The sequence below is a fragment of the Engraulis encrasicolus genome, chromosome 1 (assembly GCF_034702125.1).
Source record: "Engraulis encrasicolus isolate BLACKSEA-1 chromosome 1, IST_EnEncr_1.0, whole genome shotgun sequence".
Taxonomy (NCBI): domain Eukaryota; kingdom Metazoa; phylum Chordata; class Actinopteri; order Clupeiformes; family Engraulidae; genus Engraulis; species Engraulis encrasicolus.
This window is the reverse complement of record NC_085857.1, coordinates 55638023-55650581: the sequence shown is the minus strand read 5'-3', so window position 1 is coordinate 55650581 and position 12559 is coordinate 55638023. Positions and strand designations below refer to the sequence as shown.

The 12559-nt window shown below is 42.9% G+C and overlaps 1 protein-coding gene across 1 annotated transcript; it reads right to left on the bottom strand.

Moving 5' to 3' along the window:
• Positions 1 to 329: 329 nt before the first annotated feature.
• On the bottom strand, positions 330 to 4218 carry LOC134455416 (max-binding protein MNT-like). Its single transcript, XM_063206449.1, has 8 exons — positions 4147 to 4218; positions 3812 to 3910; positions 3495 to 3569; positions 2973 to 3059; positions 2318 to 2422; positions 1428 to 1970; positions 1046 to 1152; positions 330 to 868 (listed from the first exon to the last, which is right to left on the bottom strand). Exons 1-8 carry the CDS (start codon positions 4147 to 4149, stop codon positions 823 to 825), a joined length of 1065 nt encoding a protein of 354 aa, XP_063062519.1. The 5' UTR covers positions 4150 to 4218; the 3' UTR covers positions 330 to 822.
• Positions 4219 to 12559: the final 8341 nt, after the last annotated feature.

Sequence of the window (12559 nt, the reverse complement as noted above, 5' to 3'; positions counted from 1 at the left end):
AGAGATTTAGACAAATAGACATTTTAGTTACAAAGCTTACTTTGGTCATAGTACTAGTAAATATTATTGAATTATTTAGTAAATATTCATGAAAATATCAAATCTGACAGTAGACAGCACAGTTTCAATGAGCAGCATAGTTGCAATACACACTCTGACCACCATCCTACACAGTGCACCTTTAAAAATAAATTCTACAAAATAATGCCTCCTACAGCAATGGAAGACTCTAGCATTCCAAATGTACAGAACACTATCACATTTCATAGGCCTAACGAAAAGATATTTAAAACACAATATCCTAAAATAATTAAACAGAGGCTGCAGTGGGGGAATAAACCAATTTATTTTATTTTTTTTCAATCTCTAACAGGCTCACACACAATTACCAGTCAATTAATGCACTTATATGAGGCTAACATTTTGTAGTGTGGGTGTCAGAAATGTACAGGCTACAACATCCAAAACTACAGTGAAATGCCTTCACACGACATTAGCAGGATACAGTGAACAGATTACGTTAATAAAAGACAGGGGGGAAGATCTCTCTTTGTAACAGCTCAAAAGAACTGCATGGTTATGAGAAGAATTTGTAGGCCCATCAATATTTTGCAATTCATGTTCATTATAGCCATAGATCTGTATAACGTGTGGTTAAGCACTTGATGTCAATTGAAAAAAAATAAAATAAAAAAAAGTTGGTTTGAAAGGGTAGGGGTAATGGAAAGGGTAGGGGTAATGTTTTTTTTTTTTTTTCTTGTTCTTTTTTTTTTTTTTTTTTTTTAAGAGTAAAATTGGGCCGATGATTCTTGGCCTTGGAGGCTATTTGCAGCAGAAGCAGTTGAATCTGCGGATAAAGCTGAGGAACCTGCAAACAAATAAAAGATATTCATTTCAGAATTACAAAAATCAAGTTACATGAATATTATTCCATGTGCATTTGAAATGGTCTGTTCATAAAGAAATTCTTTATCTCATGTGTAGCCGAACATCATGGAGGTCTAGGACAGGTGTAAGAATTTGATGTGAAACTGGGCAAAGTCACCTTTTTTTGAGGCTTTTCCTTTTCTTCCTCTCTCCCTCCTCAGCAACTTCTTTGAGAGAAGAGTCAGCTTCACCAGCATCATCATCAACAGCCATTTCTTGTTTTTCCTGAAGTGACACACACACACACACACACACACACACACACACACACACACACACACACACACACACACACACACACACACACACACACACACACACACACACACACACACACACACACACACACACACACACACAGAGAAAGGACAGTCATTTATATTTTCTCCCCCTTTTTTTCATTTTGATACACATGTTTCACATCAAAGATTGAACGGACTGCCACTTTATGTTACTGAAATCAATCGTGATTGATAGCTGCCACTCAGCGGCTCTCTCACCTCCTCAATGCTCTCCACATTCTCCTGCTGGGATGCCTGGGAGAGGATAGGGGGCAAGGGAGCCACTCTGTTTTTAAGTCCAGCCCTGATGTGTAGGTCCAGCGCAGGCAGATGATACCAGAGAGGGCTGGGGGTGGAGATCAGAGCCTCCAGGGCAGGGGAGATCTGGGAGAGGGGGGTATGGTGGGTGCTGTCTGTCAGAGACGGCAGGGGTGGACATTTGAGGGGGATGGAGGGCAGAGGCTCCAGGGGAGAGGTCTGGGAGAGTAGGGCATGGCAGGTGCAGGATGGCAGAGAGGGCAATGGTGGCAGTTTGGAGGGGATGGGGGGCAGGATGGGAGACAGGGAGGGCAGGGATGACAGTTTGGATGGGGTGGGGAGGAGGAGGCTGGGACGGATGGTGTCCAGCGGTGAGATGGAGGGGAGGCTCTGGGAGAGAGTTCTCAGGGGTGAAATGTTGATGGGGGAGACAGGGGGCTGAGATGTCAGCAGTCTGGTTTTCATCGGAGGAAAACTATGAGGGAAAAGGGGCAACAGGGCGACCTGTGGAGGAAAAGATGGCATGATGTAACTGGTAATGTGGTGACAAATTCAGTCTGTTCTTGTTACACACGTGCCCATACTACTACTGCAGATGACATGAGCAAGAGTGTTGTCTCCCTTCCCTATTAATACTTTTCCAAGAGTGAGGGCTGTTGTTTATTGTTTTATAGCTTTTCCTATTCAGTTAGATGCATGCGTACCATGCTAGATGTACACCGTCATGATAAAGGAAAAAATTAACAATATCAAATTTGTGGCTAGTAAAGCTGAATGCGCGTGCGTGCGTGTGTCTGTGTCTAAGAGAACGTGGGGAGTGACTAGGGGAGATAAACACATAATGACATTACCTTTTCCTGGCCGAGAAAGTGAATTTCAGGGGCCGACGAGGAAACAGGACTAACATAGGAGAGGACGTTTTCTTTCTTTGCCTCCTTGACGTGTATGATACCGTCCTGCACAGACACAAAGACAAACAGGTACAGTTGTTTATCCTACAGACACAGTTTTTAAAGGTAGGGGCTGTCATACCACCAAGGGGGGTGTGGGGGGGACAGGTAGATCTTGACAATGGGCTTCAGGTGGCCCAAAATTATGTTTCTTTTTTTCAGAGCCCCCCCATTTTGTAGTAGCAACCCTGAACAATGGCATGGTTGGGATGTGGACCCAAAATTATGTCCCATTTTGTAGTAGCAACGCTGAACGGCGTTATGGTCCGACTCGGGATGGCATGGAACCCAAATCACATTTTTTCAGAGGGCCCACATTTGGTAGCAGCACCCCTGGAGGGGAGAGGATGATGCGCACTTCAAGACAAGTCAAGCCAGCTTTTATTGTCACCTTCTTCATACGTTGGAAACCGCTGTCGGTCAAAAAATTTGCTCATGTGCTTGGCTGCCAGTATCTTGCCCCTCCTCACAACACCGTGTTTATAAACAACAGTAAACATGTATTATGGGTGGGTCATACCAGGCTAATGTAGTGCTAGAAGGTGGGTGCACTTACATGTGTCCTGCTAGTTATCTGTCCCATCTGTAGACGTGTGCTGGCTGTGGACTCATAGTCTCCCCTGATGATGTCATTTAGGGAGCCCTATAGGAGGAAGAAAGGAAGAATGATAGTTGGTGATTGACATTGGAGAAATGGTGTTTGGGGACATTAGTTAATAGTTAATACTTTCTTACCCTTCTCTCTCTCTCTCTCTCTCTCTCTCTCTCTCTCTCTCTCTCTCTCTCTCTCTCTCTCTCTCTCTCTCTCTCTCTCTCTCTCTCTCTCTCTCTCTCTCTCACACACACACACACACACACACACTCACACACACACACACACACACACACACACACACACACTAGGTATAATAAATGATACTCTACTCCACACACACACACACACACACACACACACACACACACACACACACACACACACACACACACACACACACACACACACACACACACACACACACACACAGTGTGGCACCTGGAGCAGGTCAGAGGTGGCCATCTGGGTGAGAGAGGGGCTCACCTGCTGATGGTAGGTGTCCGCAAAGTAGGGAGTCTGCATACAGCCTCCAGCCTCAAGAACTGCTGTCTCAATGGCCTGGAGAACAGACAGGAAATGGTGTCAGACTAATACATGGAGGAAAGATAAGCAACACTGTATGGAAGACAGATGCCAATCAACAGTAGAACGTATCCTGAGCTGGATGGTAGTCACACACACACACACACACACACACACACACACACACACACACACACACACACACACACACACACACACACACACACACACACACACACACACACACACACACACACACACACAAGTCAGAGCATTACCTCATCCAATTCCTCAAGGAGGAACATATCGTCCGAGCTGGTAAACGATGAGATGGTGCCCACCTCTGGCGAGGAGTCGCCCCCATATAGGGCCTGCAACTGAAAATAAACAACCCATAGTCTTAGGTTTAATCCTAATGCAGTTTATGCTAATGCAGTCCATTTATTGCATACATGGCAATTATATAAGCCTGTGGAAAATGGAAATATATAATAATAATAATAATAATAATAATAATAATAATAATAATAATAATAATAATAATAATAAGCCAAACACATAGGGTAGGGCCAGAAGGTAGGCTACATATTCCAGAATTGACTAGCAAACTCACCATTATGTTAGCCCAGATGATACATAAACAATAAAGGGATATTCTCTGATGTGACTTTCATCTATCTCCTTCTGTGTGATAATGTTTGATTTTGGCACAAGTGGATAGAAGGCTGGTAACATAGGCCTATTTGAACTATGACGTAGGTCTTCTCTACGACTACCTATTGTGGCATCATCAGTCATGTTTATCATGGCGCCTGCCATCCAGATAACCGATAATAGTTAGATCCGGTCAATAGCTATATTTTGCGATAGGCAAAATCTGATTGGATGAGACGCGTTCTACTGGCATTTATAGGCCTAACGCGTCGGTAAGCGGGAGGATGTCTATAAGCTGACATAGGCCTAGCCTCTATAGACTGTTGAAAAACAACAACATAAAAAACATGTAGCCTATTTTATTTCCCATTGCGTCTCACTGCGCCCCACTTAGCGGACTGACACGTCTTATTACTTTGGCTTCTTCCCGAGATCGACGGGGCAGATTGAGCCCAGTAGTAGCATTTGCGCCGAAATACAACCGAGCCGCGACACAATTAACATGCCATTAATTTAATGCTCATTAGTAGCCTACCCTACAAATGCATTATTATTCGGTTTTTTTTTAGTGGAACTAGGAACAGCGAATAAAACGCGAATGGAAAAACAAACAAAGCTGTTGAGAAGTGAAGCAGCGTGTCGCTGTCGCTGTCCTCAGATTAGTGCTGAAACGGAGAGTTCAAAAGTTTGTAGGCCTAGTCTCTAAGTTTGCACAAAAGCTAACATATCATTTGTTGCGTGCATGAATTGCGTAAAGGTCCGTGTATCATCCGATCATTCAATTATTCCATTCATTCTGGCAAACGGAAAACAAAATAACGACTCCATATTTTGTTTTCCCGTTTTTCCATATGGTCAAAAAAATGGGGAGTTGTGTTGATTTTCCTTTTCCCAACTCAAAACGGAACATGTAATAAACGACAAAACCAAAACGAAATAACAACTCTAATTTACGATTATTGGTCCCATTTCCCGCGGTGCTTTTCTGTTGCTCGCCTAAGTAAGACACGATAGTGCACAAGTGGCTGCCAAACGCGTTGCTGCCAAACGCATTTCCCCGAGGCCTATAATCAGCCTGCTGATGCTCCTACTCAACAGAACATCTTTCTGTCCTACTGGTAGCCCCCTATGTCGGTGCCTGTGGGTGGTAAAGATAGCCTAACTCCTTTACGCACCGTAGGCTTATTGTGTCCGGTCCAGTAGGCTATGTCTACCCCATAGCCTCATTAATAATGGTGACTATCCAATGGGACAAGGCTCCTTCCACTAGATCATTGTATTATTACAGGTGGAATGAAGTTTGACCATTGGTGCGTGCGTGAGTCGGAAGGAACTTTTCTTCTACTGCTTGGTACCGTCTACTGACAGCCTATTCCTGGGAACTGCTACCAGCGAGGTCTCCTCCACAGTTGAAGCGTATCTGGTAGCAGTTCCCAGGAATAGGCTATCAGCAGACAGTACCAAGCAGTGTATTTGTTCCGACTAACGCACCAACGGTCAAAACTTAATAACTCCTCTAGTAATACAATGATCTAGTGGAAGGAGACTTAGCCCATTGTATAGTCACAATTATTAAGGAGGTTATGGGTGTAGACATTACTGGACCAGACACAGTACAGTCGGTGCGTAAAAGAGTTCGGCCAGTTCTCAACCTTTTTTGCCTAAACGCTCCCCTGACCTCCTCATACACCTGTCACCTGACAGCTTGACTGAACCCCGCTCGAGGTGGCATGGGGAAATCAAGAAGCAGAAGAAGCGTTCCTTCCCAGAGCAACGGAAAGCACAGACCGCGTGCAGCCCACATCGCAAGCCAGAGATAACTTGCCGGCATCAAAAGCAAACTATTTATCTTTTTAAAAGGGCCGGTTGAGGAAGGGGGTGCAAAAGCACCAAATGCATTAATGTCCTCCCTTGCCGTCTATATTTTTAAAGGACATTCCTTTTTAATTGCGGAAAATAGGCCCAGTCCTCTCACAATTGCCTCTTCAAATACAACACTAAAGCTACAAATTTGCACGTGAGCAAGCTGCGTCTCTGCGAGGACTGTGCAAGGTCGCGATTTCACAGGACACACATATTTAAGAACATAACTAAAACAACATGTCTCCAAGTTGTGAACTTTGGGCACTGTTTCATCCTATGCATTGAAACGTAGGCGACTGCCAGGATGTTTGCGAGCTGGGAATACATTTTCGGGAGGCTCTGTGCATAGCGGACAACAAGCGCATGCACAGGCGCTTTTTGCCAGCCCCTCTCGTGCTGCACTGAAATGCACACAAAATAAACAGCTAGGCCTACATTGCACATCGCCTTTACAAAGGCTGGCACGGTTTTAACTTATTCTATTAAATCGTATGTGTTTAATGTTCCAAAATCGTTTCAACAGATGTTTCAACACGTAAAAAAAGAAAGACACTATCGCCCCCCTCCCCTTCTGTGGTCATGTAGCCAGCGCCCCCCAACGGCTCTCGAACGTTCCCAGGGGGACGCTGGTACCCACGTTGAGAAACGCTAAGTTAGGCTATCTTTACCACCCACAGGCACCGACATAATGGGGCTACCAGTAGGACAGAAAGATGTTCGGTGGAGTAGGAGCATCAGCAGGCTGACTATAGGCCTCGGGGAAATGCGTAAAGCAGCGCGTTTGGCGGCCACTTGTGCACGTGTCTTACTTGGGCGAGCAATAGAAAAGCACCAGGGGAAATGGGACCAATAATCGTAAATTAGAGTTGTTATTTCGTTTTGGTTTTCTCGTTTATTACTTGTTCTGCTTTGAGTGGGGAAAAGGAACAAACAACACAACTCCCCATTTTTTGGCAATATAGAAAAACGGGAAAACAAAATATGGAGTCATTATTTCGTTTTCCGTTTGCCAGGTTGAATGGAATAGTTGAATGATCGGATGATACACGGACCCGTAAATGGTCTCACGACGTAAATCCAAACCTTTCAAATCCACGGCCATATCCTAAATACGGAGCACGACAAAACGGGATGTGGATTTAGCTTGACTCGCTCCATTTAGGCCTAGGGTAGCCTACTCCCATTCAAACTTGTAAGAGCTACTGCCCCACGAATGCCTTACATTTTAAATAGCCTATAATAATTGTAATGTAAGGGATTATTTTGAAAAGACAGTAACATGTAATCAGTAGCCTAATGCATTAGGCCTACAGTGTTTGAGTAACTTGCCCAACACGTCAATAGGCCCTGTAAGATAAACTGACAAGGGAAAACATGTAAGCAAAGGACGTAGACTACCAGTTTTATAGATGACGATCATGCAAATGTTGGATCATGACAGGCTTATTAAGTGCCAAAGGCTACTGTATTACAAACACTCCCACTGCTAAAATGAACACCAAAACAAACTTAAAGGTAGGCCTACACTGTGCAGCTCATTGAAACTGGGTTGCCTGTTGCCAAATTTGATCTTTTCATGAAAGTTCACTAAGTAATAGACCAATATCTTCTAGTATGGCCCAAGTACAGTAATTTTTGCAGCTAAAAATGGCTATTTCTGGACATTCAAAATGGCGGACCAGGGAGAAGATCCCCCTTTGTATGAAAAATGCAAATTTTCCAGTCATAATGAATACTTAAAAATTCTAATGGTTGTAAGTATTCATGAAAAAGGTAACATTATTGAATGGATAGCATGAATTCTGGAAATAAACAACTAAAATCTCACACAGTGTACCTTTAAAGTAAATCACTCTTCTGTGAAACCAGTCATCAGTCCAGATGTGGATATTTCACCTGTAGCGAAGGTGTAGGGGAATTAAAATGAAATTAGCCTACAGCATGTCCAACAGTTATTCTGCAGGACGTGTCCACTCATGCAGGTTTTATGGCATTATTCTCTTAAAATAATTGCTGGAAAAACTGCATATTATGTTTGTTAGGATCATCCTTGTTTAACGTTTTTACATTTGTTCAGTGATCTGAAAAAGTGTGCCAAATGTGCAAAAAAGTTTTAAAAAAAAACAGTAGGGGGGCAAAAACGGCACTGTAGTATATCGAGTTTGGCCTGCAATATTGTTCCAGATTAAATCTTATTTTGGCCCTCAGTCAATTTCAGTTTGACACCCCTGATGGATCTATTCGGCTGGTTGCGCAGTGCAGACCAGTGGTTTTCAAACTGGGGGGGGGGGCAGCGGCAGGCTGGCAGGAGAAGTATAGCACACATCATTAATTTAATAAATTATTATCATGTAATTAAACCAAAAATAAGATAAACATTATTCCCATTAGTAAATAGCTGCATAATAATCTATTGCACAACTGCCTAGCTGCTATTAACCTTTTTTATTATTATTTAAATCTCTCAGTGGGACCCTGATTCACATATGTAAACTACGTATTTTTGTGAAAAGGGGCGCACAGAAAAAAATAATATGGCACAACTCATGATGTAATGGGCCTTGGCTGGAATCTACCGGAAAATGGGAGGCCTCGTCATGGTAAAGTTTGGGAATCAGTGCTGTAGACCAGTGGTTCCCAACCTATGGGTCGGGACCCACCTTATGGGTCGCCAAAGATCCACAGGGGGTCGCGGAGCCCTCTTGATTTTAAGGGGTTTCATTTTAAATATATATAGCCCATGTTGAATAAAAGACAAAGCATTTAACTAATAAATGCAGAAGCAACAAATTGTAAGTGCTACATTAAACATTTATTCTATATTTGACCAAAGACGAATTGAGGAATAAAATAACTAAAATTAGTTTTCGCAGGAAACAGAGGGCATCTTGTGACTCCATCTCGTGCGGGCGCTCGCGTGGTTGGGTCACCAAAGCTTACAATAGTAAAAACATGGGTCCCTTAAGAAAAAGGTTGGGAATCAGTGCTGTAGACCACTCTTCCCATTAAGAGATCCCATTTAAGCGGACACAGTATTTTGTTTGTAACACGATAAATAAAATGCTGCCAGACAAGCTCTGATCTGATGCAAGACATTGTTTATTTTCATGTACATCTGATGGGTGTAGTAGTCCCCATAACATAATGATCTTTCATCTGTGACTAACAAAAACAACAAAAAGGGCAAAGGCATTTAAGACAAATATCAGAGAGAGAGAGAGAGAGAGAGAGAGAGAGAGAGAGAGAGAGAGAGAGAGAGAGAGAGAAAGAAAGAGAGAGATCAGCAAGTTGTTGTTTTTTCCCGTACGTGTATTTCTGCCTAAAGGAGGCAGGCTAAAATTTCAGCTGCCAATGGGAGGGACTCTGTCACCTGACGTCCACCAATAAGAACACAGGCCATTAGCTGTCACCCATGCGGCATTTACTGATTGGTTAATTGGGGTTTGCAGTTGAGATACAATAAGGGCATTCGATTAGTCATCAACGCATGCATGCACATTTAGACAGCAATGAAAATGCTGCATGACGGGTCAAACTTCGGTCATGTTGCGTCGACGAGGTGACATGTCACATGGTGTCAAACTATCGCGGGAAGAATGTGACTGCAGTCATATCTAAGATAATCTTGCAACCCCTGCAGTTGCTTATCCCCGTCGATGCTCGTCTGCAGACCGCCTCCGAGGTCACGCTCCCATGAACTGGTTGGTCAACAACTCACTCACGTGTGTATATGAGTCTTGTCTCACACCCCTACACAAGTTTGTGCAGGTCCCCACTTCAGCTCCTCCTCTCCACCTGTCCCTGTTTTTAATACCACCCACATCGTGACAACAAGTTCTCGCTCACATGCTTTGTCTACATCAGTCGACAAAATCAAAGTCGTATGAGCCTATTCACCCTGGATGGACCAGCAGGGCCAACACCAGGAGCCAGACTTTACACGCCCACACAAGAGTCAGACAGACAGACAGACAGACAGACAGACAGACAGACAGACAGACAAACAAACAATTCTGTTCATATTTTAGGAATTTAGGAAAGGTTTTGCAATTGTTTAAACGTTTATTTAAAATGTTGCTCTTTTTCTTCCGCCTTCTTTTCGTTCTTTACATGACAACAGTATGCATGTCACACACTCTTCAAGTCCTATCATGAGAACACACTTCTGTACACACACACATTACATACTGTACTGCTTTGCTCTGCACACAACAATGCATAGGGCAGGGGTAACGAAGAGCTCCCATAGGTCTAGCTTTCTCAACTCAGTCTTGGCAGCTGACCTGTACACAATGCACCCATGATCCATAACTGACCTTAGTAGTCCTGTATAAATTCACTTTAATGCTGGCCTATTAGCCCCCCACTCTGTACGTTTCAAACATCGCATGACATTCAAAACTTTTTTTGCATTTCTCTAAAGCCTTCTGAATGTACACTGCCCAGGTTAGCTTTTTGTCCCCACCAGTGATAACAAGACAGCAGGCAGTGACAGTTTTCAAGATAGAAGCAGGAACACATAGACGTACTGTAACTAAATAACTCAAGACAGAGATAATTTTGTCCCTTCATGAAAAAAGTTTATTGTAACAATGTAGTATTTCTTGACATAATCACAGCTGTTGGTAAGATCATCCAGCACCTTTGAGCAGTCATACAGTGTCTTGCATTAACATCATATATGTGAGCCCATTCTCATGGAAAAAGAACTACATGCTTCGTAGTGCCGCTACGATTTAGCGTCATTTTTCGTAGTTGGGCAACGTGCGCTGTTGCCAAGACTGGGTGAGAGAGAGGGTGAGAGAGAGGGAGTGAGAGAGAGAAGCGTGCATTCCGGGAGGGGAGCGCTTTCGTTGTGTCAGCTTCATGCCATGTCCGTCTCCCTTCCTCCAACATTATCCCTAACCTTAACCCTAAACCTAACCCTAACCCTAACCCTAACCTTAACCCTAACCCTAAACTGAACCGTAAATCACTTGTTTAAAATGTTTGATTACCGTCATTTCCAGTTAGCCTTCACTCTCACTTGATTGTTGACGTCCGTCTGCATTATTCTTCCCCCCAGAACCAAACTACCCCAATTGTCAGTTTCCCCTTTCGTCTCCCAACCACGAGAAACAAGGCTATTCGTAAGGGCACCATGAGGCTTAAAGTTGAATTTTTCAGTTTTTCTCGTAAAGACTTCACGAAAGGCCCGAGTTACTGTTGTATATGAACACCTTGAAAATGTTAACATTTTGAACTCACATTCAAACACAATACCTGGTTTATTACAAGGATATATATATATATATATATAAACCCCAAAACATTGCAAAGTCGTGTTCTTTTGTGTCAATTGTCATGTGTCATCACCCATATTTCCAGTTTAGCAAAACATTTTTTGCAAGACTTAAGATCAGTAGATCACGCAGCACATTTCAACCAATATATTCATTTAGGTTTGGTGAGTTCTTTATACACCAAAACGTGGTACTGTAATCTATGGGGTGTAATCAAGAAGGAAGAGGGTCACCATATCCAAAAACAAACAAAAAAACAAAAAAAAACAGCTGACAGCAGAGCAACAAGGATATCTGGGCTTCCATTTTAGGTTTGGAGAGTTAGTATGCACCAAACGTGGTATTGCAATCTATAATCAAGAGAGAAGAGGGTCACCGGATCAAAAAAAACAGCTGACAGTGGAGCAACAAGAATATCTGAGCCTCCATGCAATGCCACTCAAAGATGATGAATGAAAATTGCGGACTTAAAGCTCAGGTGTGTATGAGAGAATATGTTCTCTACTGATTAGGTTTGTGTGAAAGTGTGTGTTCTCTGTTGATTGAGTTTGTATGAGGGTGTGTGTTATTGGGTGATTAAGATTGCATAATTATGACAATGCTGGGATAATGTATGGCAATCGTGTGACTGTGGATTCTCTGGTGATTCTTGAATTCTCCGCTTTCCGCATGTATAGGCTGACAGAGAGCCATTCCCATTCCAGCACCTGATCTTGAACCGACCAATGTGTTCACAGTGAAAATTTGAGGGTTTGGGAATGATAACGTTGGTTTATGATGCAAATCGATAAAAAGTGGGGTTTTTTGGCCTCATGAGAACCGTTACAACAATGTAGACATTGGCAGGTTCATTCGGATAATATGCAGTCACATTTGGTAAAGAAAGTGGGTGGTTAACAGCAGAGGTGTGACCAAGTCACTAACGTGCAAGTCACAAGTAAGTCTCGAGTCTTTCCACTCAAGTCCGAGTCAAGTCACAAGTCAAGACACATCTGACCAAGTCAAGTCCAAGTCCAAGTCGTACCCCAGCCAAGTCAAGTCCAAGTCCAAGTCTCATTTTTTTCAAGTCCTTAACAAGTCACAAAGGGATTTTCTATTTGCAATCACAATTTCGATCATAAATTCATTAGTATAATAATGAGACCTGAGTAAAAAGATGACAATTACTAAAACAGTTGCAGAGAAATCAGTCTAAACCAAACTACTGCTTGTGCTGTGTATGTAAAA

Bases quoted from the DNA above. Each gene is read 5' to 3' on its own strand.
- LOC134455416 (XM_063206449.1), bottom strand. The intron at 3,570-3,811 runs GTAATGCTCTGA...TCTGTTCTCCAG, and splicing joins TCCTTGAGGAATTGGATGAG to GCCATTGAGACAGCAGTTCT. The intron at 869-1,045 runs GTGACTTTGCCC...ATTTGTTTGCAG, and splicing joins AGGAAAAGCCTCAAAAAAAG to GTTCCTCAGCTTTATCCGCA.